Genomic DNA, 25273 nt, shown 5'->3' with positions numbered 1-25273 from the left:
GCGGTCATCCTTAAATCCATATATACAAAAAATAATATACAAAATATACAAAAAATGTTATATACAAAACACAAAAAATTTATAATATACATAAAATTAATATTATGTTCTAATTTATTTATTAAGCATGATCTCAGTGTCAGAAAACCACCAGCACGGCAGTGTGAGCTCAAATTATCACGCATTAAATTATCACACCGAAAAAATCTTTTGAAAGAAAAGAAGAAAAAAAACATTAAAACCATAAAGAATTATTTCAAATCTTTCTCATAACTTAATAAAGTCGCACCTTTGTTTTTCATTTGCGTTTTTTTAAATGTGTGTTGAAATGTTGAAACGTGCGTTTTTTTAAATTTTATTTATTTTATTTTTTTAAAGTAAATAAATTTGGCGAAAAAATTAGAAATCAAGCGTAAAGATTTTTCTTTTTTGTTCATTTGATACTGAAAAACATCGTAGTGTGCCATCGTATTCATTTGATAGTGAAAAACATCGTAGTATTTGTATCGTATGTTTAAAACCTTTTATCTCTTCACGTAGATACCTTTGCGTAGTTTTTTTTTATTTATTTAATTTTACCGAAACTATTTTACCGTTTCCGAACGTAACTAGAATATTTGCCAGTTTATATCTTTATCTGTGACAATTCTCATTGTTGGCACGCTATCTGAGTACAGTTTCATTTCGAGGGGTGTTACGAATTACGATTATTTGTATAAAAATTTTGTGTTTGAAATAAGATGTTATTGCACGAAGTGGATTTGTCGAACTATAGGAGCGATTGTTCATAATAATGTAGAAACACATCAAAGTGTTCTTTTTTTAATTCTTTTGTGTTTAGCCCATTAAACGTACCTGAATCTCGGTTGATTTCCAATATTTAAAGCATTATTCCTTAAAAATAAAGTCATGCATTTAAGGGTTAAGAGCGATAGGACTACCCAATTTTTGAAATGTGCTAAGAATAGCGCAGTTGCAGAAACTTTCCTTAAAAATATTGACTATGGGTTCTAGTACAATTTTATTCACTAAAATATTATTCATAAGGGTTGAAAAAGCATTTAAAATTTTAAAAAAGAAAGAAAAAATATTTAATTATATATTTTTTAAAGAAATTAAATTTCTTATTTAAATTTTAAAATGCCGCTTCTCTTCTAGTTTTGAATCTGAGATGATCTGATTTGATTCAATAGTTAGAATAATCTGAAATACTAAACAGAAGTATCAACTAAGCATTTATTTCATTTTTCTTTAGTATTTTTTTGAAAATTTCAAATTTAATTAACAACATTTTTGTGTAAGGCTTTTTTAATATATCCTGTGTTTCGCTATAGTATATATGTGTAAGTATGCCCAACTTTATCAAAAATAGCAGTCGTAGTCTGACAAAAATAGTTATCAACAGTTTTCGTAAATCAGGCTCTTGAAGCAATGAAAAATATACACATTACTAATCAGCAAAAAAGAAGGTGGGCTGATTGTTATAAGTCTAAGAAAGTTTCAGGATGATTAAAAACTACTGTAGATTTTAAATTAGCATGGCATGTTGCGAGGAGGCGGAATTTCCAATTAACTTACGCCAGATATAACACATCGTTATCTTAACTAATAATAAACAATAAAATTAAAAATAAATAATTAAAAATGATAACTAATAAATTATTAATTAATTAATTAATTAAAATTAATAATTTAATTTTAATTAATAATAAATAATATTATAAAATAATTCCAAGTAGAAAAAAACACGTTATGTACTTTTTGGACAACTGTAAGTCACTCTCAATTTCACAATTGTTATAGTTCTTAAAATTAGATTATAATGCAGCTTTAAGATATAGTTAAAAAATATTTATTTTAAAATTATTTTTGCATTTCAACTTAAATAGGTCCAAACATTAAAATTTCTTAAACGAACTATCCGAAATCTGATATTTGTTTTCATAATTTTAATCATTAATCATTATTACTATGCTCTTCAATAGCTATTTGTCCTTTAAAACATATACTTACAGCGAAAAGTAGATCTTTTATAGCAACTTAAGTTATATTTTACTAAAAAAAATGGGAAGTATAATTTTAATAAACGTCAGTAACCTTGATTCCATCCAAATTCTATAAAACAAACAGTCTGTATAAACAATAGGAACATTTCAATAATCGAGACAACAAAGGTTTTTCTCCAACTAGGATGTTTTATTTACTGAGTTCACAGCTTTGCATTCTGAGCGGATACAGTAGGCGAGTCTGATAAATATTTGACATTATCGTTATAAAACTTCATTCAAAATTTCAGCAAGCAGATTTTGACGATATATTTGGCCTAAAAATACCTTTCCCACCGGATGCAGATATAGTAGTCATTGAGAAAAATGAGGCGACGGTATTCTGATTTATTTCCAATAATCCAAAACTGAATATTGAATTAGGTCACTTTTATTGGTTAGCACCTATTTTGTCGAAATTTTAAAAGCCATCTACGGAAAAGTTGAATGATTCATATTTTATTCAGTCCATTTCTGATAAACCATCAAATCTTTTATTAAATCTATATGTGCTGTGTATGTCTGCATACCGAATTGTGGGTTTACTGTAGGCACTAAAAATATGTTAATTACGTTTAATTGATTCACGAAGGAATTCTGTAGCATAATAGAGGGAACAATGCAGCGGAAAGTATATACTTTTCCGAAAATCGTAATTGTAACTTTTTTACAGAAATATATTTTTTACTCGAGCAAAAAGAACACTTTTTATGTCGCTTTCTATAATTTTGAAAAAAGTGGTTACTGTAGTGCATGCAATATTTTGAGCTGCAATATTTGCGTGCAATATTTTGAGCTGGACTGTCTTTTTTATGCCAACCATTATTTTAGTTATCAACCATTATTTTTGAAAACGACAAGTTTATAAAGGCTTAGGGTTATAAAAATATAATAAATTTCAAAACGGGAAAATTTTTTAACTAAATTATTAACAAAAACTTTTAAATTAAAGATTATTTTTAGTTTGAATCGCACTAATCAGTAGGAAATAAAATAATTATATGATTTCTTGACCACAACACTCAAAAATTGCAATAAAAATTTAATTAAAAATCTTTAGGGAAGAAGTAATAGGCTGTATTTTTCTACTCCCAAAATTATTACCGAGAAATATGCGGTATTATTCTTCTCTTTGTAAAAGACGCTTTTTACATATCGGTGAGATAATTCCAAACGACGACAAAACAATAATTCCACATAAATTGCGAATTTTGAGTATACTCTCTGTTTCAAGTAAGAGAGTTTGCCTATTTTAGGCACCTTATAGAAAGCCTAGACAGACAAGCTTTAGTGGATCCGTAGAGTTGTTGGGCACTATGGTGCACGCATGGCTTCGGGGTGGCAGCTGGTGGTTTCCCTGTTCCATGGGCCTGAATTCTTTGGAGCTTTGTAGTTGGGGGCTAGTGATTTTACATAGGAGCAATCTCAAAGTTGTAAACCCGTTACGCGTGTCGGCTGGCCACCTGCGGTGACCGAATATGATATCAAGTTAGATTTCTTTTTCCGCAGCAGATGTTAATTATGGCACCATTTATTCAGAGTGAAAAGAAAAATATTTTGGTTTTTTAAGCTGAAATTGTACTTTAGAGAGTCGTGGAGAATATGTTTCAGCTTGTACCTCCCCTTGATAACCGTGTTTGTTTGATGCTCATTTTAAAGCAAAAGACGCTCATGTAGAAATTTAATTAACCTTTAAAAAAATTCTTACAACTTTCTGTTTACATAAATGTATCAACTGAAATACAAATGTAAATGCTGCCGAAGGCAGCAGGATCAATGAAAAACCTCGAAGCTGTGAGTTCGTGTAGGCGAATATAAAGAAGGAACCCCAAGACCACGAGTCCGTGCATGATTTTCAACCGATCCCATTAAATTGTTTCTAAAATACCAATGTCATAGAATCAGAAAATGTTGTCGAATGCAACGGAGTGAAAGCGGTAACTATGCGGAATCTAGAGGCGATGAGTTTGTACAAGTGAACATAAAGAAAGAACCGCAAGGTGTTGAGTTCGCGTTTGATTTTCAAGCTATCCCTTTAATTCGTTTCTAAAATATCAATGCCATAGAATCAGAACAATGCTGTAAAATGTAACAGGATCAATGTGGAGCAGCGAAGAGATGAGTGCGTGTAAGCGGTAAACTATGTGGAACCACGAAGCGGTGAGTTCGTATAGGCGAACCAGCTAGTTGCTGCAGGCGACAAGTGTTTTACAAAATAGTGTTACGAAAAATACACTAAAGAGCATTGCTATTCTTTAAGTAACATGAAGCACAACACAGGGCAATGTGCAAATTGGTACCTATAGTTTTTAAATAGATTTTATCTATATTAAAATTTTTTAGATCTGAGAAATTTGTAATAGTGGTAGTAAATTTGCGTTAATGCTTATAAGAATTTCCTCTTTTAAGATACTACTTTGTGGCTTAGAGATCGGTCATAGTAACCAGATATATTTCCTTTAAAAATAATCTTTAGTGGTGGTTACAAATGTATTGAAATATCTATGCTTGTTTCATATGCGTAATATCTTTATTAGATTCTAGATAACTTAGTGAATCTAAAAGGCTGATTCCATATGTGTAAACAGTTCTTCTCTATCATCTCTACTTTTAGAGACTTAGCGTAAATAAAATATTTCAGAAAAAATATGGAACACAACTATTCCTCTATGTTGTGAAAAAATTAGAGTTCTGCTTTTAAAATTTTACTAATGATTTGAAATTTAAAAATATCTACATTTTGGTATACTTACTACTTCGCTAAAGCAAATTACACCTTTAAATAATCTATGCTCTAAACGGAATAATTAATTAAAAATTAATAAATAATTAATTTCTAATTAATGAACAATTAATTAGCTTAAATAATAATTTAAATCAGTTCAATCAGTTCTTAGAAAAATCATTTTAATACTAAACCACAATATCGATGTTTTTCACCATAAACTCCTTACTGAAATCTCAATAAGGTATTAAATTGAACCATGCTTTCATGCAAGGTGAATTATAATACCCTAGTAATCACGGTTAAAAAGTATTACAATAAAATAGTTCAACTTGACTGCATAAAGTTGCAGCGATTTTGAACGTTATTATGATTCAATACACTCCAAAATTTCTAAGAGTACATAGAATGCCTTCGAAATAATTAATAACTTTATTTTAGTTAATAACGTGAATCAGTTCAATCAATTCTTTAAAAAAATCGGTTCAATATTGAACCACAATATCGGTAACTCAAACCACAATACCGTTCAACTTTGCCGCAGCTTCAATAATTGAGACATGGTTTCTTGAAGCATTATATCCGTAAAATCAAGTTTAATAATGTACTACAATGATATGGTTCAACTGAGCAGCGTATTAAAATTGCAGCAATTTAGAACGTTATTGGAATTGGGAACGTCATTTTGAATTTTTATTTTTACTCAACCCGCGCCAAAATTTCTAAACACGTATAGAAACCAAACAGATCAAACAATAAAGATTCATTGTTTTGAAATAAGAAGCTGATAAATAAGTAACAGAGGCAGAAGTTTCACTCACCTGTATGGCAACAACGGACTTAGCTTGTTCTTGAATGAGAAAGAAGATAGGCCCATTAATCGCCATTTTGACATCCTTACTCGTCGATGACGTCATGGTATCATCTAATCTAAAAAAGCACGTAAAATTGACATTAGAAGCAATAATACATTATATAACGTAGTGTCTTGTAAAAATAAAGAATTATTGATGGAAAATTGAGATTTTACGAGATTTTAATAATTCGTATTTCTAAAGTATTCAACTTTCGATATTTACATTACATGTAAAAATAAATTATCAGTACTATAAGCTTATATTTGAGGGATTACAAAAATTTATTTTTTATTTGAATACATCCCCGAGCTTATTTAACGTTTAAATAATCTAATATCATTTGAATAGATTAATGTAAACAAAATAGAATTTGCAAAGGGAAGAATAAAAGCGAAATACGAAATTTAATACACGATTGTTTTCTCATTTATTAACCATTTGATATTTTTTACTATTTTTGGGAACAGTTCTAACAAAGAAGTACAAATTAATACAAATAATTAGTTTTACTTTATTTATTACTTTTTTAATAAATAAGGGATTTAAAGTGTGAAAAAAAGAGAACAGGTAATAGAGTATAGCTTTAAATATGCTAATTAATAAGGACAGACGGTATTTCAGGTTACTTTCTCTGAATAAACATATTTTTTCCAACGTATTTTTTACAATCAAAATATATGGGAAACCAACCAGTAAAGAAAATATGGTCCCAATAGTAAAGTTAGGACAACGTTTGAAAGTTTTGATCACTTAATATTAATTTCACTTATCGCGCGTTGTATATCTCTAGAACTATTTAAAAGAATCAAAACATTTTAGCTAACACTTATAAAATTCGTTTATCCAAAGATAATTCCATTTAAAGAATTTTTTTTATTAATAGTCGAATATTTTTTAAATTTTAAGATATAAAAAGTTTTACATCGTTTTGAACCAAGCAATTTCAAAGGATAAAAATCAATGTATAGGTTGGGTGTTATAAAATTTATAATATAGTATACTTTATAATAGTGTGAAAAAAACAGTTCAATTCGCATAAAGAGTTAAAGAGATATAACATAACACACAAAAAGTTAAATTAACATTAAGTGGTCAAAACTTTCGTTCGCTCTTATAGCTAAACTATTGAGACCATATTTTTCAGATTGCAGCTACCACTGATATTTCAGTGGTCAAAAATCAGAATACGTCGGATAAAATATATGTTGTAACTTAATTAATAGTTACCACTAATTAGTTAGTCTATTTGAAGTCAACCTCTTTGAAATATTAGATTAGTTTTCGGCATATGAAAATAAGAACAAAAGTTAGTGTAATTTCTTACTGAGCAACCATTTCTGGACATACTGTAAAAAATTCCATGTAAAATTACTGTATAAAGTACCGGTGCTTTGGGTGTATCATCCGTAAAATCCATTTTTTCCGTAAAATATAATACCGTAATTTTTAAAGTAATATTTATTTAATTAGAGTGATTCAGTGATTTTACGGTAATTAATACTGTAAAAATCACGCTATTTCAGATTTTTTTGCTTCGCTACATGTTTTATCCCGATAAATCAAATTAATAAGTAGAAGTTACAATGATAGATTGGAGTAATTTGGAACAAGTAAAAACGTTCGTTTTTTAGAAAAATTAGGGTAGTTAAATTATTTACTTAACTTTAAAATTCATCTTCAACTAATTGTGGATAGTAATTTGGATAATTTCAAGGAAAATAAGAGAAAATAAATTATTATGGTTTTTACTAAATTAAATTCAAGTCTATCATAATTATAGTTCTTGCAAGACCACATATTCGGAAGACCGAAGTTCGAGACAAGGTTGTGAAGTCGGTAGTCGTAATGTTGAACTCTAACTCCAACTCTGGATTTTTATAACTCAGACTGATACTAAATTTTCACGAAATTCGAGCAAAGTATTGCCACCCTAACTGCGTGTGTGTTAATTTCACATCAATTTTTTTCGTTATTTAAAAGTACAATTCGGTTTAAAAACTATTTTATTTGAAACTACACTATCTATTATAACATAACAACTGAAAGAACTTACAAAAAATTTTTTTTTAAATGGGGAAATTTTTCAAACCGTAAGATAAGAGGAAGTTGGAAGATAAATATAATATAGAGGAAGTATCGTTGTCAGAAGCATAGATCCTCGCCCTTACGTAAATATCTAATAAGAATGTACTTAAGTGTATATCTAGGAATTACGAAACAATTACTATTAATGTTACATAAAATTCATTTGCAAAATCTTTTAAATTCATTTTGAAACTTAAAAAATAAATTTTGTTTTAGAATTTTTGAATCAAAAGATAATTTTGTAACAATAATTTTTATTAAAATAGCTTTTTCAATTGTTTGAATAGATGTGAGAGGCTGAACTAGATCAGTGTTCCACTATCAGTCTATCAATTTCCGTTCGCACCGTTCTTATTAAACGATTGGTATTCCTATTCCGACAGAAAAGTTTTCCTATTGTTGCATTTTTTAACTGATTGATCATTGATGGATTTTCAGTGGATACGTAAGTGACGTCAGCTTAGACATCGCTATGGTTTTCTATACTTAATTCTATAACTCAATTAAAGAAAGAAAAATAAAAGATGTTGATGTAACAAATTAATCTAGATATAATTTCAGCATTGTCCAAATATTCATTAGAGTAATATTTTTTTTAATAAAATGGTAAATATTTCTCTTAAGATCTCATAAGATCAAAAATTTTTTTTTAACCTATTAGTATTTAACTTTTAACTAATCTGAAATCGATAAAACTAATTTTTCCCTCTCGAAGTCTAAAAAAAAATTTTCGGTGACTCAGAAACAATAAATTCGGTAAACCTAGGAAACAGAGAAAGAGAAGAAAGTGACTCACCCTTATAAAGATGATTTAAGTGTTTTTTATATGTTTTGATAAAAGGCGGTGTTTATTTTGCTATAAGGCTTATTCCGGACATTTCAAAATAAATTAAAAATCAATTTAAACTATTGATTTACAGTATTTCTTTTACGCATTATGCTTGTTTTCTGATTGTTTATTGTACGGATTAGTGTTATATTTAAGATAAGATTTGTATGGTTTCTTGGCGATTTGTTGTTGATGATTTTCTTTTGTTAGATAGGAGAGATTAGTTAATTAGAAGATTTTCACCTGTGTAATGTATTTTTCTAATATTGTTCCTTGCTTAATAAACGATTTTGTGAAATAAATTATACTTTTTAAATTTTGCTTACTTGGCACTTTTCACGACATAAAAAACTCGTTCTTCAGTTTCTTTCATTGGTCATTTTTACTAAAAGAGCTCACGTGTGTAATATATTTTTTCAAATATTGTTTCTCGCTTAATAAACGATTTTGTGAAGTAAATGATAATTTTTAAATTTTGCTTACTTGGCACTTTTCGCGACATGAAAAACTCGTTCTTCAGTTTCTCTCATGGGTCATTTTTCATCAAACGAGCTGAATAATTTTTTTTTTTTTCTTTGAGTTATAATTCCGAGATGTGATTTGATTTAACCTCATTTCAATAGAAATTATTGAATCAAACTTGTTTTGCTGTTATGGTGAATACTGCTATAAATTATAATAAGGCTTATCCATATTTATTCAACTAGTTTAAATTAATTAATTATGTATGTCGATCAAATTAGTATGTAGTTTATTCAACATGCAAATAAGGTTAAGAACAAGAAATATAGAGAGAATTCAAAATATTCAAATCGAATTGTAATTTACTTTAGGTGTTACGGCAAAAAGTAATTTGACTTTATTACCCAAAATAAATAATTAAGATTAAATCGATTTTCATAAATTGCATAAAAAATAATGAAAGTAAACGCTAAACCCATCTTCTAAGACATGTAGTAAAGCTTTTTGCCGTATCGGTACGCTGAAGTCATTTGAGTCAGAAAGTTAAACAATTTTCACGCTTTGAAAAGAAATACGCGTCACTTTTTTACAAGCTCTAGAATTAGAGTGAAAAACCTTTATATATCCTTCGATAGTAGTAACTTACAGAGATAGGAACAAAGAAGAAAAAAAGATACTGGCATTGAAATTAACACTTAAATTCATATTTAGTAAAGGTGGAAATCTTGATCGGTAATAAACAATCTTTGATCGGTAATAAAAAAAAAGTGGAAGACTATTATTTGTGATGCGTTGCTATGGTTACCACCATAACTTAAGTTTTATTACTTTTAACCTAACTATTAGATATCTGGGTAAAAGTACTTTTTCGACGGAAAAAATAAAAATATATTCTTTCTGTCTCTTGAATTTCTGGTAATCATAACCTGAATTACGTATATTTTATGCAACAAAAAAAAGTCGCAAATCTGAAAACGATTTCAAAAAGTAGTCAAATACAATGTCGTTTTCCTTAATCTTTTAGTTCTTATTAGAAAAAATTAAACCAATAGCCTTATAAGAACGAATTATTTGATAACAAATTATTCGACAGCAATAGATTTTTATGTTGCGTGAATTTTGAAAGCACAATTGGCGATACTTTTTTGAATAGTAATTTATTCTACTAGTAATGGATCTATAATATATACATATATATATACACAGTGCAAATTTTTAAACCAAACTTTAAAACGCTTAACTAATTGGTATATTTTTTAAATGTTAGATTTCGTATTGAGTAAATTTTAAAAGTTAATTTTAAGACATTTTATTAAGTAGAAAATTATTCTTTAGCAACACGTTTTAAAATACGCAAATTTTGAGATTTCCAAAATCAATATAGCTTAATAAAAATATGAATGAAGTTTTTATACCGAGGTAATCTGTTTTCAGATTCTATTTTCGTTTTTTCCAACGATAATATATGGAGAATTACATGGATAGCAATATATTAGCTATTGATGGCTCAGGGGATAGATCATTAGCCTTCCAATGAGGTGAACCGGGTTCAAATCCCAGCGATGGCCGGTCGATACGGATTCCGCATCTGGCTTGCACCGACCACAGTGCTAACGTAAAATATCCTGAGTAGTAGACGGATTATGGGTTAAAGTCCCGTTGCCGTCAGGCTAACCGTAGGAGGACCGTTCTTCTCCATGTAACGCAAATGCGGGTTAGCTCCATCAAAAAGTCTTCCACGAAGGTAAGTTTCTCCCAATTCTTGATCCAAGAGTTCCATTGTCTTCTGGATTTGGTTCAAAAATACAAGAGTACGGAGTAGAGCATTAGTAGTCGTAAACCCAACCCGAAATTGGATAGGCTGTTCAACGATGATTATAAAATAAATTCAAATATAATTGTTTTAATAAATTTTCAAAACCCATAAAAATTCTTAGGATTTTTGAAAGCAAAACTTGGTGATTAAGTTCTATAAAATAAACTTTAATGAATTAAAAATGAAACAAAAAGTATTTCGAAACATTAATTAGTAAATTTAATAGGAAAATTGTATTCTAATTTTCGGTAGATTAACATTCAAGGCAAATTTTATCCGTATTCGGAGTCTATTTATAATTGTAAATATACTAGGTAAATTACAAATAGCAGTAGAATTTAAAAACAACTTCATTTTAAGGTATACACCTGTAAATAATATTTAATTTTTTATACAATATTTGTAATATAATATATTTTTTTCTAATATAATAATATAATATTACTTTTTCATATAATATTTAATTTTTAATGATATTTGTAATAATAATAATTTTATGTAAACAGATACTTAGATTAAAACGCACGCCTTTTAAATCAATTATTCCTTGAAAATAGGAAAATAAAAGAGATTTCTAAAACTGAATTTTTTTTAACAAAAGTATAAATAAATCATAAACTATTTAGATATCATATTTTAAACATTGTCGAACAGTTAGTATTTCCGAGAACAAACATTGATCACTATTACAGTTCATTAAGTTATCATTTAGGTCGTACAAGACATATAGGTAAGACTTTTAACAAATGAGGCCTCATTAAATATTCTTCTATTGAAAAATCCATGTAGGCTCTGCTATAATGTCTAAAGACAAACTGTAATAGTTCTTTCAACAATGAAACAATTTAAACAACAGTAGCAACATTTAATTAAGTATTTTTCCCTAAATTGTGCTTAAGATTATACTTCTAAAGACGTTATGTTTCTACAATTACATATATTAGTGCCCTATAAAGAAGCATGTAGGGTTTTAATTTGCATGTAACAATTGAGGAATTAAGTTCAGAAACTCTCCCGACTTATTTTTATTCCACTGTGTTTTAATGAATTCGGTTATACGTTTGAGACAACCGAATCCCAAAACAAAAATATAGAGCACTTTTCGACTACACTGTAAAAATTTTTAGATGAAATTACCCCATAAAGTACCGGCACTCAGGGTACTCTTATCATAAAATCCATTTTAACCGAAATATTTTACGAAAAAAGAATCTGATAAACCGTAATTTTTAAAATAATAATTACAGTAAAATCACTAAATAAATCTAATTAAATAAATATTACTGTAAAAATTACCCAACATTTTACGGATGGTGCATCCAAACTACTACAGCCTCATGTTAGACCGAATGCAGTTTGACTGCTAAAAACAGTACCGCAATATTATTGCCAAAGTGCTCTAGCTAGCCTTAAAGTGGTTATCAAAATTCTAACCACTTTAAGACTGACTTAAGCTCAAAGTGGTTGGAATTTCAACCACTTTAAAACTAGCTAATTTATTTCAGTTATTAATGGATCAGTAATTATCATCAAAATAAATAAATTAATTCATTAATTAATTTATTTATTTTGATGACATGTTACTGCCAATCTGAATTTATCGCTAATAGAAATAGGGACATCTTTAAGATTAACTAGAGCACTAAAATTCTGTCTGAAGCTCGGAACTGGATGATAATTTGTCAGTTTTAACACGATTTTGCAGTTTTTAATTTTGTCATAAATTTCTCCTTTTTAGATAATTTGAGAATTTTTCTAATTTTTATTTTGTTATGCTATTATTTCGTTTTAGTTTCAAGTCTGTTAAATTTCCATAAATTTTACTGGAAAAGAAAAAATTATCTTTCATCCTGGCGTTACATACATAATCATAAACCATAAGAACATATTGTTATACACAGTAAAATATAACATGATACAGTTACTAGTAGGATTACATAGTATGATTATTGTTTCATTCTTACAACAATACATAAAGTGATTAATATTTTTAAAATTTTGTGTTATTACCATTTTTATATAAAGACTTTTATAGAATATAGAATTTTCCTACTCCGGTTTATTTGCTTTTTAACCTACATTATAAGCAAAAACTACGGAACGGAGTATATTATTCATTATATGCCTAAACTACGAGAATGCATTTGAACTATTTCACAAAGGTTTTTTTCTGGAATTGCAAACAAAATCTTGTTCAATTGATAAAAAAATATTTGTTGAAATGTCTATTTCTTTAGAATGGCGTGAATCAGTTTAAATGTCCCTAAACTTTGTTGACAGCTGAAAAATGAGAAAAATCTAGGTTAACCGTTTACAGGGTTACACTATTTTTGTGACATATCCTTTTTTACGAACAAAAGACAAGCTGAGATACTTAAATAAATTTTTTTGATCGTCTGTGTTATTTCCGGCTAAAAACCTGGAAATTAGAAATCTCTGTTCGTAAAATAAATCGAACTCAAAATTCTGACTAAAAATATATATAAATAAATAAGTAAAATAAAAAATATAAAAAATTTACTTTGATTGCTAAAAAAAAAACCTAAATTAAAAACAGTAACATTGTCCTAAAAGCGAAAGTATGATTATAGCATAACTAGTTTCAATAATTCAATTATTTTACAATATTATTTCAGTTCTGGGACGTTTTTATCTAGTTTCAGAAGTTCTTATGAACTTCGTTGAATATATATTTATAATTATATTTTTATATGAATTACATATTGTTTTGCCCTCCTTCACTTGTAGGTAGGTGTAATTATAAAAATACTATTTGAGCTATTGAAGAATAAAATCTCTTATTTCTATTTGCCTTTAAAGTAACTGAAAATTTTAAAAGACTTCTTAATAAAAAAAGAAATTTATATATTATTTAAAAAGAAAAAAATAACAAAAATTCATAAAAATTTTAAATACTATTTAGTGGATTAAATTAGTATTAAATGAAAAATTCAAGATAGAAAATATGAGGATAAGGGGACTCTAACCCATGATCCTTCTACCACTGAGGATATTTTACGTCGGCACTGTGGTCGGTACGAGCCAGGTGCGGAATTCGTATCGACCAACCATCACTGGGATTCGAACAAGGTTCACCTCATTGGGAGGCGAACGCTCTATCCCCTGAGCTATCTTATTTATCCTTATATATTTACATAGTCACTAAATATTCATAATATGTAAAGTAATAGAGAACATTTTGCTTTTTTTATATAATAATGCAGTGCACGCCAGTAAATTGCGGAATGAATAACGGTGAAAAAAAATAATGCACAAGGTTATTTTTTTCTACCTTCTTTTCGTACCTTCATACTCTAATTTACACATCAGCATCTGCCTTTGTTTAATTTAAAAGATTTTTTTCTAAAAACTTTACATTTAGAACAATTGATTATTTCCGATATACCAAAAACTCGTTTAATTCAGATTAATTCGAAAATTATCCTCCAAGATCCAATGAATGATTACTTGTTTTGATTGATGTTTTGTCTGTACTGTCTTACGCTCGGATTGTCTTACACTCGTTTTAACAAGGCATTTAAAAATTTGAATAAGTAATTAAGTGTGCATTACCGCCTACAGCTTGGCTATTGAAATTTTTTTCAAAAACATTAGTTTAAAGACGTTTTAACAGTTATTTATTAATAAACTAATTTATTTATTTATTTACTTTTGAAAAAACAAACTAATTTATTTATTTGTTAATGTTTTGAAAGAATAAACTGTTTATTTAATGAAAAGTACCTTTTTAACGATTTGTTAATTTTAAGAATAAATCAAAGTGAGTTTTAAGTTATGCTCTATAAAAATTAATCACCATTATAACTAGAGCCCGGATTTTGATGACCTAAAAAATCTCAACTAATGCCCTTAAAAAGTGCAAAAAATGCCCTTAAAAAGTGCAAAAAATTCCCTTAAAAAGAGCAAAAAATGCCCTTAAAAATGCAAAAATTGCGCAAAAAATGCCTTAAATAAAGTAAAAATATTGAATTAAAAAAATGTTTTGCTCTTTAAAATTATTATGAGTCATTTAAAAGATATAAAGCAATGCAATACTTGTTCTACGCTCATTAAAGTTTGNCAAACAAATATAAATTTAATTAATTAATTAATTTATTTATTTATGTACTATTGAAAAAACAAACTAATTTATTTATTTGTTAATTTTTTGAAAGAATAAACTATTTATTTAATGAAAAGTACCTTTTTAACGATTTGTTAGTTTTAAGAATAAATCAAAGTGAGTTTTAAGTTATGCTCTATAAAAATTAATCACTATTATAACATATATATTTTGCCCTGATCAAGTTTATTACGTATCAGAAACAAATCAACAAAAATACCTTTTTAACAATTTGTTAATTTTAAGAACAAATCAAAGTGAGTTTTAAGTTATGCTCTATAAAAATTAATCACCATTATAACATATATATTTTGCCCTGATCAAGTTTATTACGTATCTGAAACAAATCAACAAAAATAACTTTTTAACGATTTGTTAATAGAAAAAAAAACTAAGTGAATGGTATGCTCTGTGAGAAATATTTACAAATACAAAAGATATATTTTGCCTTTGATAAAGCTTATAAAGTATCAGATATAAATCCACAAAAAAAGAATTAAATACGCAAATAAGTATTTTTTGTCTCTTTTGCAAAACAACAATTTTGTAACTCGACTTCGGAATAATGTAACATAATAAAAAACAATAATAATTTTCCTCTCAGAAATAATCTCATTCAATTCATTTCCGGTGATGGATAAAACGTATTTCCGTTTAATTATATTCTTCATCCGTTACGTTAAATTTTTACTTGCTTATTTATTTTAGCAATGATAATAAATTGAATGGCATGCAATTACTCACATTGTAACATTATTTTATTGTCTATGTGTTCACTGTGAAATTAGTATATAGAATAATTCATTTATGATTTAGGAAGAAACAAAATGTTAAATATAACATAACGATTTTGTTAAATAATAGAATGAGAATGTGAGAATATATGATATAATGCATTACAGAGTACCGTGATAAGGAAAATCAACCCATTTTTTGTTTGTACTTAATGTTTCACACAGGATGTTTATGAACTGAAAATCAAAAGAATTTTTTATAAGTACTTTCACGTTTTTGACGAGATTGTATTTTATTTTATTTTATAACCTTCGTCGAACAGCCGACTCAATTTTCGAGTTTACGACTACAGGGTGCGTAGCCAAATAATTCAACAAAAAATAAGCACCTTTTAAGCACTTTCCAAGCACTCAAAAAATAGTTTTAAGCACTTTAAAAAAATATCATAATTAGACAAGGTTGGAAAGTTTTTGACAAATGACGGTTTTATCTTGTTTTAACCGTCATGTCGAGAAAAAAAAACATTTTGGCATTGTTTTTGACAATTGTCAAAAATCATGAAATTTTAAATCATTTAAACGAATGGCGTTTTCATACGCTACGGACTGACAATACGCAGAAGTAGATTTATTGGGTTTGAATTCATTGTGAAAACGTTGAATGTGAACTGTGTCTTTTTACATAATTTGTAGTGAAAATCAACATGGTGAAGGAAAAATCTCAGTTTGAAAAAAAGAAAATTAAGCAATTTTTAAAAACACCCAATGAAAAAAGTGACTTTTAAAAAACGAAAATCGAAAATAAGTATATTTAAGAGCTTTTTAAAAACGTTACGCACCCTGGACTTCAATGGTCAACTCCGTAACTCTGTAATTTTCAACCCAATCCAGAAGACAAGGGAACTCTTGGATCAAATAATAGGGAAAACTAGCCTTTGTAAAAGACTTTTTTGGTTCTCTTAGGACTAGCTGGGGTTTGTGTTACATGGAGAAGAAAACCACGAAAACTTACTGTGGTTAGCCCGATGGCAAGGAAATTGTAACCCTGATCGGTGTGTCGCTGAGGATATTTTACATCACTTTGGTTGGTGCAAGCTGGGAGTAGAACTCATATTAACCAACTGTCGCTGGGATAGGAACGTGGATCACCTCTTGGGAGGTGCCATACCGAGTTACGACGGATCTACGTCAAATATTATTTTTTATTACCACGGTTGAATTGCCAATCCAATTTTTCTTTTATTATTAAATCCTAGAATCTTTCTCAACACACTGTAATTACAAGTTTTTAAATCTTAAATTTTGAGCAGCAAATCAAAATTTAACGTAAAACAGGGGTGATTGTGAGCCCAACTCAAAAATCCTGAAAATTTCTTAAGTACAATCATTAATGAGGGATATCAAATAATTAATGTCTTTATAAATTTAAAGCATTGATATTTTCACAACATGAAATTCTAATTAAATTAAAAGCAGCATATTTTAAATTAATAATTATATATAAGTTTATTTTTATCTCGAATAACCCTTATTATTCTACCAGAAAAACTATTTACAAATGAATGAGATGCCAACTGCAAATTCTAGTTCTAATATTTTTAAATAAAATATGTAAGAATTTTTATACATAAATGTGATCGATGATTTCTTGAAACTTCTGGACTTTGGATTTCCGGATGGCGGTTAGCGGAAAATCCGGATTTTTTTCAGTTGCACAATCCTCTCTGCGTAAAACAAAAATAACAGCGAAAATAATCGGTAACATTTAAAAAAAAAATTACGGTATACGGATAAATTAACGGTACCATTTGAACAAATTTTAATTTCCAGGAAGAAAAAAAATATGAATTAGATTTATAAACAAATATGGACCCATTCAGCATGCAAGTTAAACTCTGAAATTGCATTTCTGCGGTCTGTAGAGCAACCTATATGATATTTTTTCCAGACAAGTTTAGCAGTTAATAAATTATTCGAATGTTCGTTTTTTTATTCCATCTTAATCCCTACACACTTTCCTAAACACCTAAGTAATTTAGAGTATATTTGTTTTACAGTTTTTTTTCTAGTTTTACAGTTTTCGCGCAGTAAAACAAAATGCAAAATTAAAGTAAACCCCCAAAATAGGGACGGCTATCTTTTAAGAGTTTTTAATATTTTTTGACACTCGAATTAAAGTAACCATAATGCGAAACAATGTCTAACATAATTAAAACTACCTGATAAGCATACTGTCATATTTGTTGTTTAAGCACATTATCGCAGTAACAATGAAAATAATTATTTGGGGCTTTGATTTTTGAATTTAATGGTGATATTAAACTATCACAGTAACGATCCCAGTAACTATCACAGTAATAAGTAAACACTGTTATCATAATAGTAATTTAATCGAAGCATTGTTTAAAAATGAATAAATCGAAATTAGTATGGATAGATCGAAATTAGCAATAGGAATTTTAGAAACGGGTGAACTAACCGTGAATCTTGCATTTAATCATTCTTCACCAATGATCCACAGAAAAAATTTACCTATTACATTGACGGGTTACTCACAAATTTATCAAGTTCTTCGTGGAATAAATTTTTAAAATTTAATTTACCATCCAGTATCTAGGTTTATCAATAGATGGATCACTTTTTTCCAGTAAGAAATATTTTAACAAACCGTTGAGAAAAAAGTCTCACTAATTTCTTCTAGTAAAAGACATGATTTCAGAAACAAATTTTTTTGAGGAATACGAAAATAAAACGAAAAATCTTACCTTTAAAGAATATCGCACTTGATAATAAGCATTTTCATGTCATCGCAAACACTTTTTCCAGCACTTTTTATCTGCAAAAAAAAGATATGCAATGTTGAGAAACATTAACTATAAAAATGCTAAATTGATACACTTGAAATCCTAAGAACGTTTTATGTATTTGGATTTTAGTTTGATTTTTAATTTGATTTCAAACTAGTTATTAAATGCAAAATAATCCAAATTATTCTTAAGTTACGCTAGCAACAAAAATAAAAAAAATCATACTCTCTCGGTGTACGTATGGAAATTGGATACCAGCAAGTGACGTAGTGTGGGTATCTCGATCCTGATTGGTTGATGAAACGTGGCAGTTGTTTATGTTATCAGCTGTTCTTCCAATTCTATTTCGAGTAAGCCACGCCCGACAAGTATAAATTCTCCTAAGTGACACATTCTAATTGCTTTCACAAAAATTTCAATTATTTTCCAATCTTTTTCTTAACACAAAGACAGGCACACAAAGAAGCCTTGTAGAAATTGTAGAACATAAACAAACTAATTATGTATTGAAGTTGCCAGGTACACAAACTACAATATATCACAGTTACGATAAAATACTTAAACAAATAATAAATCTAAATTAAGTAAATGACGTAGATGAGAAAGAAATATATATTAACAAACTCGATGCGCGTCACGGCGTTGTATTTAGTTAACTTCACGTTAATTAACAATCTAACTTATGTAGAGAAACTTAGCTGGACTTAACACGCCATCTTGTTTATATACAATCAGCTTGCGCTGAGATCATAAGTCACGTGTCTGGGTATCAGTGATCGTCTTTTTCTTGAGTTGCAAGTACCCAGTTGTAAACAAAAAATATTTTTAAAAAATATTAATTTTTAAATAACACTCAAAAGTTTATATACTTATTAAAAATGCTCACTCAAAAAATAAACGGAAAATCTGGGTTTTAAAATTATATAATAAAATTGTAGTAAAATATGCTGCACTAAATATCCTAAGCATTCAGTCAAAAAAACAAATTTGCTGAAACACAGGTACAAAAATATAACGTGTGATTGATATACGCAGAAATTTAACAGCTGATGAATTGCGCTTTTTAAACAGTTGCTGAATATTATTAAAATATTTGCATACTGTTATGTTACAGCAATATACATTTTATGCAATAATAAAAACTTGAGGGAACTTTAAAAAACGATTCAGACACCATAAGATTTATACACAAGCGGATAAATTTTTCGAATGAAAGCGTTAAAAGTAGTTTAATTCCCAAGTTAAGTAAATAGTGGGAATTATATGAGACAGATATCAATTATGAGAGCTGAGATATCTATTACAAAACAGTCATTAATAAATACATAGTCAAATTAAAATATTAATAAAATTGTTAGCATACCCATGGTACATTAATGTTACTCATAGTTTTATTCATAACGATGATTAATTTCAAGGCTTCTACTTCCTGATAAAAATAAAATGGAATAATGAGACCGCTGTAAGACCCTGAACTTAACAATCCATGACTTCAAACTATTTTTACCAGAACAAAAAGGTGCATGTAGCAGATGTAACGTATAGTCACGTAACTATGATGCAAGTCATGAAAAGAATCCGATCAGCACGAAAGGTCATTCTTTTTTATAAAACACTTTAAACTTCCATGAAAATTGACTTCAGTTGGGTTTAGGGAGCTAAATTCTTCGACATAAGAAAATATTGTTTTGGAATGAAAATGTAGTCTGAGGTGTTTTAATAATTGGGTAAAAATTAAAATGAGATAATTCACTACACTATTACAAATTTCTCGGTAAAAATTATTAAATAGCAACTTATTTAATTGTTATTATACCATATTCTACTAAAACGGTCAAATAACTATAAAAAAAGATAATATTTAAACTGTTAAGAGTGGGGAAAACGTGTACTGATTGTTTTTACCTATACAGTTTAAAAACGTTTATTAATTGTTTTTACCTAACACTGTGCTCTATCCTCGCCAACTAGGCCCACTTTATGAAGCCATTTTGTCCGTGCAGCGGAGTATATACTGTAGAGGGCGAATTGGTCAATCTCATGACTGGCTGAACAGGGGTTCGAATCCTAGAGTTGATACTACAATATTTTTTTTATTCCTTCGATACATGAATAGTTTCTAGTATCCTACACTCACCAGTCAGTGACTTCACTATTAAAATGTGAAACTATCATCCACGCATAAATGGCGCTCACACAAAGCTCCAATGTCCGTTCAGGTTTTATTTTTATGGTTTAGAAATTATGCTTGTTGTAAATTGTTACAAAACTGTATAGTTTTGCATTCACGATTTTTTAACCGTAGCAGTTGTAAATAGTTTCAAAACCGTTAAGTTGAAGAAATGTTCCTAACCGTGAACATTATGGTTAATCAGATGGACAGTCTGTTGTCGGTTATTTTACCGTAACTTCAGAATGAAAATTTTAACAGAGTGGTATAACTTTTAAAAAAAAATTTAAAAAATTTAAAAAAAAGTAATAAGCTTGTTTAGTACCATTTTCTGTCCACGAAGAATAAAAAAAGGAACATTCCGGATAATTTAAAATTTAATAATCGGATCTAACACATATTAAAGGACCGCACTAAATTATCGCACTAAAAAAACAAGTTAGAAGTTTCATACGGCCGTACTAAAGGGCCGCATGAAAATTCTAACAGCGTAGTATCACTTTAGAAAGGAAGAAAAAAGCAATACGCGAGTTTGGTACAATTTTCTGCCCACGAAAAATAAAAACGGAGCACCTTGGATAATTTAAAATTTAACAATCGGATCTAAGCACATTAACGTACCAGAGGACCGCACCTAATAGGTGTCACGCTTTTTTTTTTTCTAAATATTTTTGACTAGGTGTCACAATTAGCCCTCCCACTTTACCGTTCCTTCTCACATGTCATATATTTAAATATATACTAGAAGTTCAGGCTTAAACCACTTGCTATAGATCATATTTTAATTGTTTGTTAACTTTTAACTATGTATTTTACTGACGCTTTTAAGCATAGCTATATTAATGATTGCATTTGTTTTCTTATGTTGATGAAAAATAGTATGAAAATATGTAAAAAAATATATAACTGATGATTTTAAATGTTTTTATCTGAACAAAAAATATGTGTTGTGACACTTCTTGTTAGCCCCTCTATCCCTCTCTTCACAATTTCATCAAGCCCTCTCGAAAAATAACATCATTTGTAGAGGGTCCTTAGGGGCTAGGAGGTAGACCAGTTAGTACAGACATTGTTTAAGTTTCAAAATCAGGCATAAAAATGCACTTTCTCTAAGGAAACATTTTTCCCCCGAGAGATTCAGACTTTTTACTCTCACTAAGAAGCTCTACCCCGGCTCGCTCCGCTCACCTACCCACGTAATTGCTTCTTATTCATCGTTACTTTTTTCCCCTTAAACGTCAAGATTTTCCACAAAGCACAGAACATATTGTTAAATTATCAAATTATACTAAATACAGCTTTATGTAAGTACATTTTGATAACATGCTAATCGTAATGAAATAGACGATTACCTAGATTTGAAAAATAATCATCTGAAAAAATTAACCTAAAAAATACTGATTGTGTGACTAATGTAGTCGTTTTTTCTCTGTTTTCTTTTCCTTTTTGTTCCTTTAATTAAAGTCGACTAAAGAACGAGCTTGTACCATAAAGGAATAAAAATCAGGTGTGGGGAAAATAAATATTATACAACTATGAATGATTAGTCGACATTCAAAGAAAAAAACAGGAAAAAAAATCACGAAAATACTTTTAATCCCAATAACTTAAGTTTGCAATTCCAGTAACAAAATGGAATTTCAAAACAAAATTCGCATTTAGTTCACAAATAAAAATGACTCTCTAAGCAAGGCAAATTTTAATCCCGTGGTTGCATTTTAGCTGGCAACACAGCGAACAAGGATGGTATTTTTCCCTAGAAGTTTAGCGGAATTCTCGAATTATTTGACGAATCTTACATTTTTTCACTTAAATACCCCGCTACTTTTTTCTACATACCTTCGTAATTTCAACTTTCTAAATGTTACAGATTTTGAAAATTACGATAACTTTCGGGCATGTTAAAGTTTCGAAGAAGAAAAAAAAACCCGGGTTAAATTCATAAAAATTATGGCTCTTTGAGAATACCAAATTTCAATTGCCTAGTTGCATTCCCACAGCTCGTAGCGGCCTGTTTGGTAATTTTTATTATAAGTTTAACAGTTAATAATTCTCGAACCGAACATCGAATGTTAATTTTTTTTCCATCCTTATCCCGTCAAACATTTCTATAAGCCTTATTTTTTCTTATTTTATTTTATTACTGTCGTTGAACAGCCGACCTAATTTTGCGTTTACGGCTAATAAATGTTCAAATCTGTAGCCTTGCAATTTTGAACCCAATCCAGAAGACAAGGGAACTTTTGGATCAAGTATTGGGAGAAATTCGCCTTTGCCTGACGGCAGGGGAACCTAACCCATGATCCGTCTACTACTGAGGATATTTTACGTAAGCACAGTGGTCGGTGCGAGCCGGGTCCTGAATTTCTTTTGACCAACCATCGCTGGGATTCGAACCCGGTTCACTTTATTGGAAGGCGAACGCTTTATCCCCATGGAAGGCTTACCGTTTTTGTGCAGTAAAACAAAAGACAACGTTAAGATGACGATTTTTTAATATAGGGAGATAAACTAATGGATCCAAATAAGTTCGTAATGTCATGTCATTTATTTCAATTGATCACTTAACAAATTTTTTCAGTAAAGCCTTTTTTGAAAAAAGTCAGCAATTCTTTTTACAAGGTTGTCGCGGATTTCATAAATTAATAATAGTTGCATTAAACTTAACTCTGCTCTCGTTTAGATGGAGTTTTTTAATATTTGATTAATTTATTAAATATCTTGTACGTAATAGCCCTTAATAAATGTTTTTTACAAGTTTTAAATAATGAAGTGGAGAGTGGGATCAATTGTAACATTTTTACTTAACTATTTTTAACCAACAAAAAATCCAATATATTATTAGTATTAATTGACAGACGAGTAAAGTAGACTATCCTCTACTAGAAAAAAGGAAACTTATTTTAAATGTTATTATATTAGTTATTAACAATTTTTGACAGTCGTGCACTTGTTACAATTGTCCCCACTTACGGGGTCATTTGTAACAGTTCATAAATTCAACTAAAGCATAGTTAAGTGTACATATTATCATAGTTGTGATATATTTTTTTATTGATCAAAATAGTAGTGATATTTTAGGAGTAAAAGTAATAAGGAGCAGAAACCTAAAGGGTTAAACTTTTAACTTTAAGGGGTTAAAAAATTTTGATTTATGCTGTGAAAGGAGACAAATAAAATAATGCACATGCAACATAATATAAATGATATAGGAAACTATTGGTGGTTCTTAAAGAGTTAAGTAATGGTTTGTAAACAAAAGATTATTTATTTTCAACTGTTAATATCGTCCCTTTACTTATTGTTACAATCGTCCCCAAGACCCCATTTCAGCTTCATTTGTTAAAAACAATGCTAGTTAATTAACAAAACTAATATTTTTTTTGAAATGTTAATGAAGGTGTCCACTAACATATTCGGTTAATAATTTTTATCTGCTTAAACAAAATTACTTTGTTACAATATAATATTCTAATACCAAAAAAAGTACTTACGTAGCGTGAAAATATCTTTTGTGATGTAACTCTTTCAAAAGTACATAAAAATGGTTGCCAGCAGGGGTGTACATGTAGATTTATTAAATACACCTTGTGTGCCACCTAGGAGCCAAATCTAGAACCCGACACTCGAAATTTTTGCTTTGTTACAATCGTACCCTGTTACAATTGACCCCACTCTCCCCTACCTGTACACGATACCTTAATTACCAAAGTTTAATTTAAAAAATATTGGAAATTCATGAGATATTAAAACACTTTTGTGAATGTAATTAAATATGTAATTTAATATGAATGTAATTAATTATGTAATTAAATATGCCCTTAATGAAGCTATTTTTTAACAATTTCAAATTTTCCAAATTTTTATAACACATACGATTTATTACAGATGTTCTGTTAAATGTTTTAAAAAATATATTTTGACATGGTCAGGAAAATGTGAAACAAAATCTATTATAATCGAATAAAGATTATTTTTGCAAGCATTGTAAATTTATTCAGTTATTTCTATTTTATTTAATTTTTTTCAGCTAAATTTCAGCGTTTGTTTAATATACATTAAGAAAATGTTTATTTTAAGGATACTAAACTGTTAAAAAAAATGTTTATTTTAAGGATGTTAAACTGTTAAGAAAGTGTTTGTTTTAAGGATGTTAAACTGTTATGATACCGTAACAAAAAAAAGCTTAAATTAAACATACCTGATTAAAATGCAAAGTTAATATTATTCTTCCTTCATTTTAATATCAAATTTATTTAATTATCAAAAGCATTGTTTTTTTTCCACCACTTTTTTTCAGTAGAGGTAACATATAAATAAATTAAAAAATAAAAGCTATCACTAAAAAACAAGGCAATCATTAAATTTTTAATTTTCATCATAAATGAAGTGTGCAAAAAAAATCCCGCCTTAATCACAACTCATTTCACACCGATTGTTAAGAATTTAAAACCCATCAAAAATCAATATATTTATTAAAAATATTCCTTAAAAAACATACAACACAATGGCAAGGTAGACCAGTGAAACCTTTAAAGTCAATTTCCTCATTGATGTGGGAGTTAAACAATTCATGGTTGATTGAATCGGACGCGGAAAGTCAAAGTCATTGACTCGTGG

At 28.7% G+C, this 25273-nt stretch overlaps 1 protein-coding gene across 3 annotated transcripts in view; it reads right to left on the bottom strand.

Moving 5' to 3' along the window:
- The window catches only part of LOC107441233 (uro-adherence factor A), a 127418-nt gene that overhangs the window by 15639 nt on the left and 86506 nt on the right, over positions 1-25273 (bottom strand). For all 3 annotated transcript variants that reach the window (XM_016054416.4, XM_071178875.1, XM_016054418.4), the window contains 2 exons: positions 18442-18512; positions 5592-5700 (listed from right to left, as the gene is read on the bottom strand). In XM_016054416.4, the coding sequence (XP_015909902.1) occupies positions 5592-5687 (96 nt within the window). In that variant the 5' untranslated portion in view covers positions 5688-5700; positions 18442-18512. The remainder of the gene's footprint in view (positions 1-5591; positions 5701-18441; positions 18513-25273) is intronic.

The sequence above is a fragment of the Parasteatoda tepidariorum genome, chromosome 3 (assembly GCF_043381705.1).
Source record: "Parasteatoda tepidariorum isolate YZ-2023 chromosome 3, CAS_Ptep_4.0, whole genome shotgun sequence".
Classification (NCBI taxonomy): Eukaryota; Metazoa; Arthropoda; class Arachnida; order Araneae; family Theridiidae; genus Parasteatoda; species Parasteatoda tepidariorum.
This window is presented reverse-complemented; position numbering and strand designations above follow the sequence as displayed.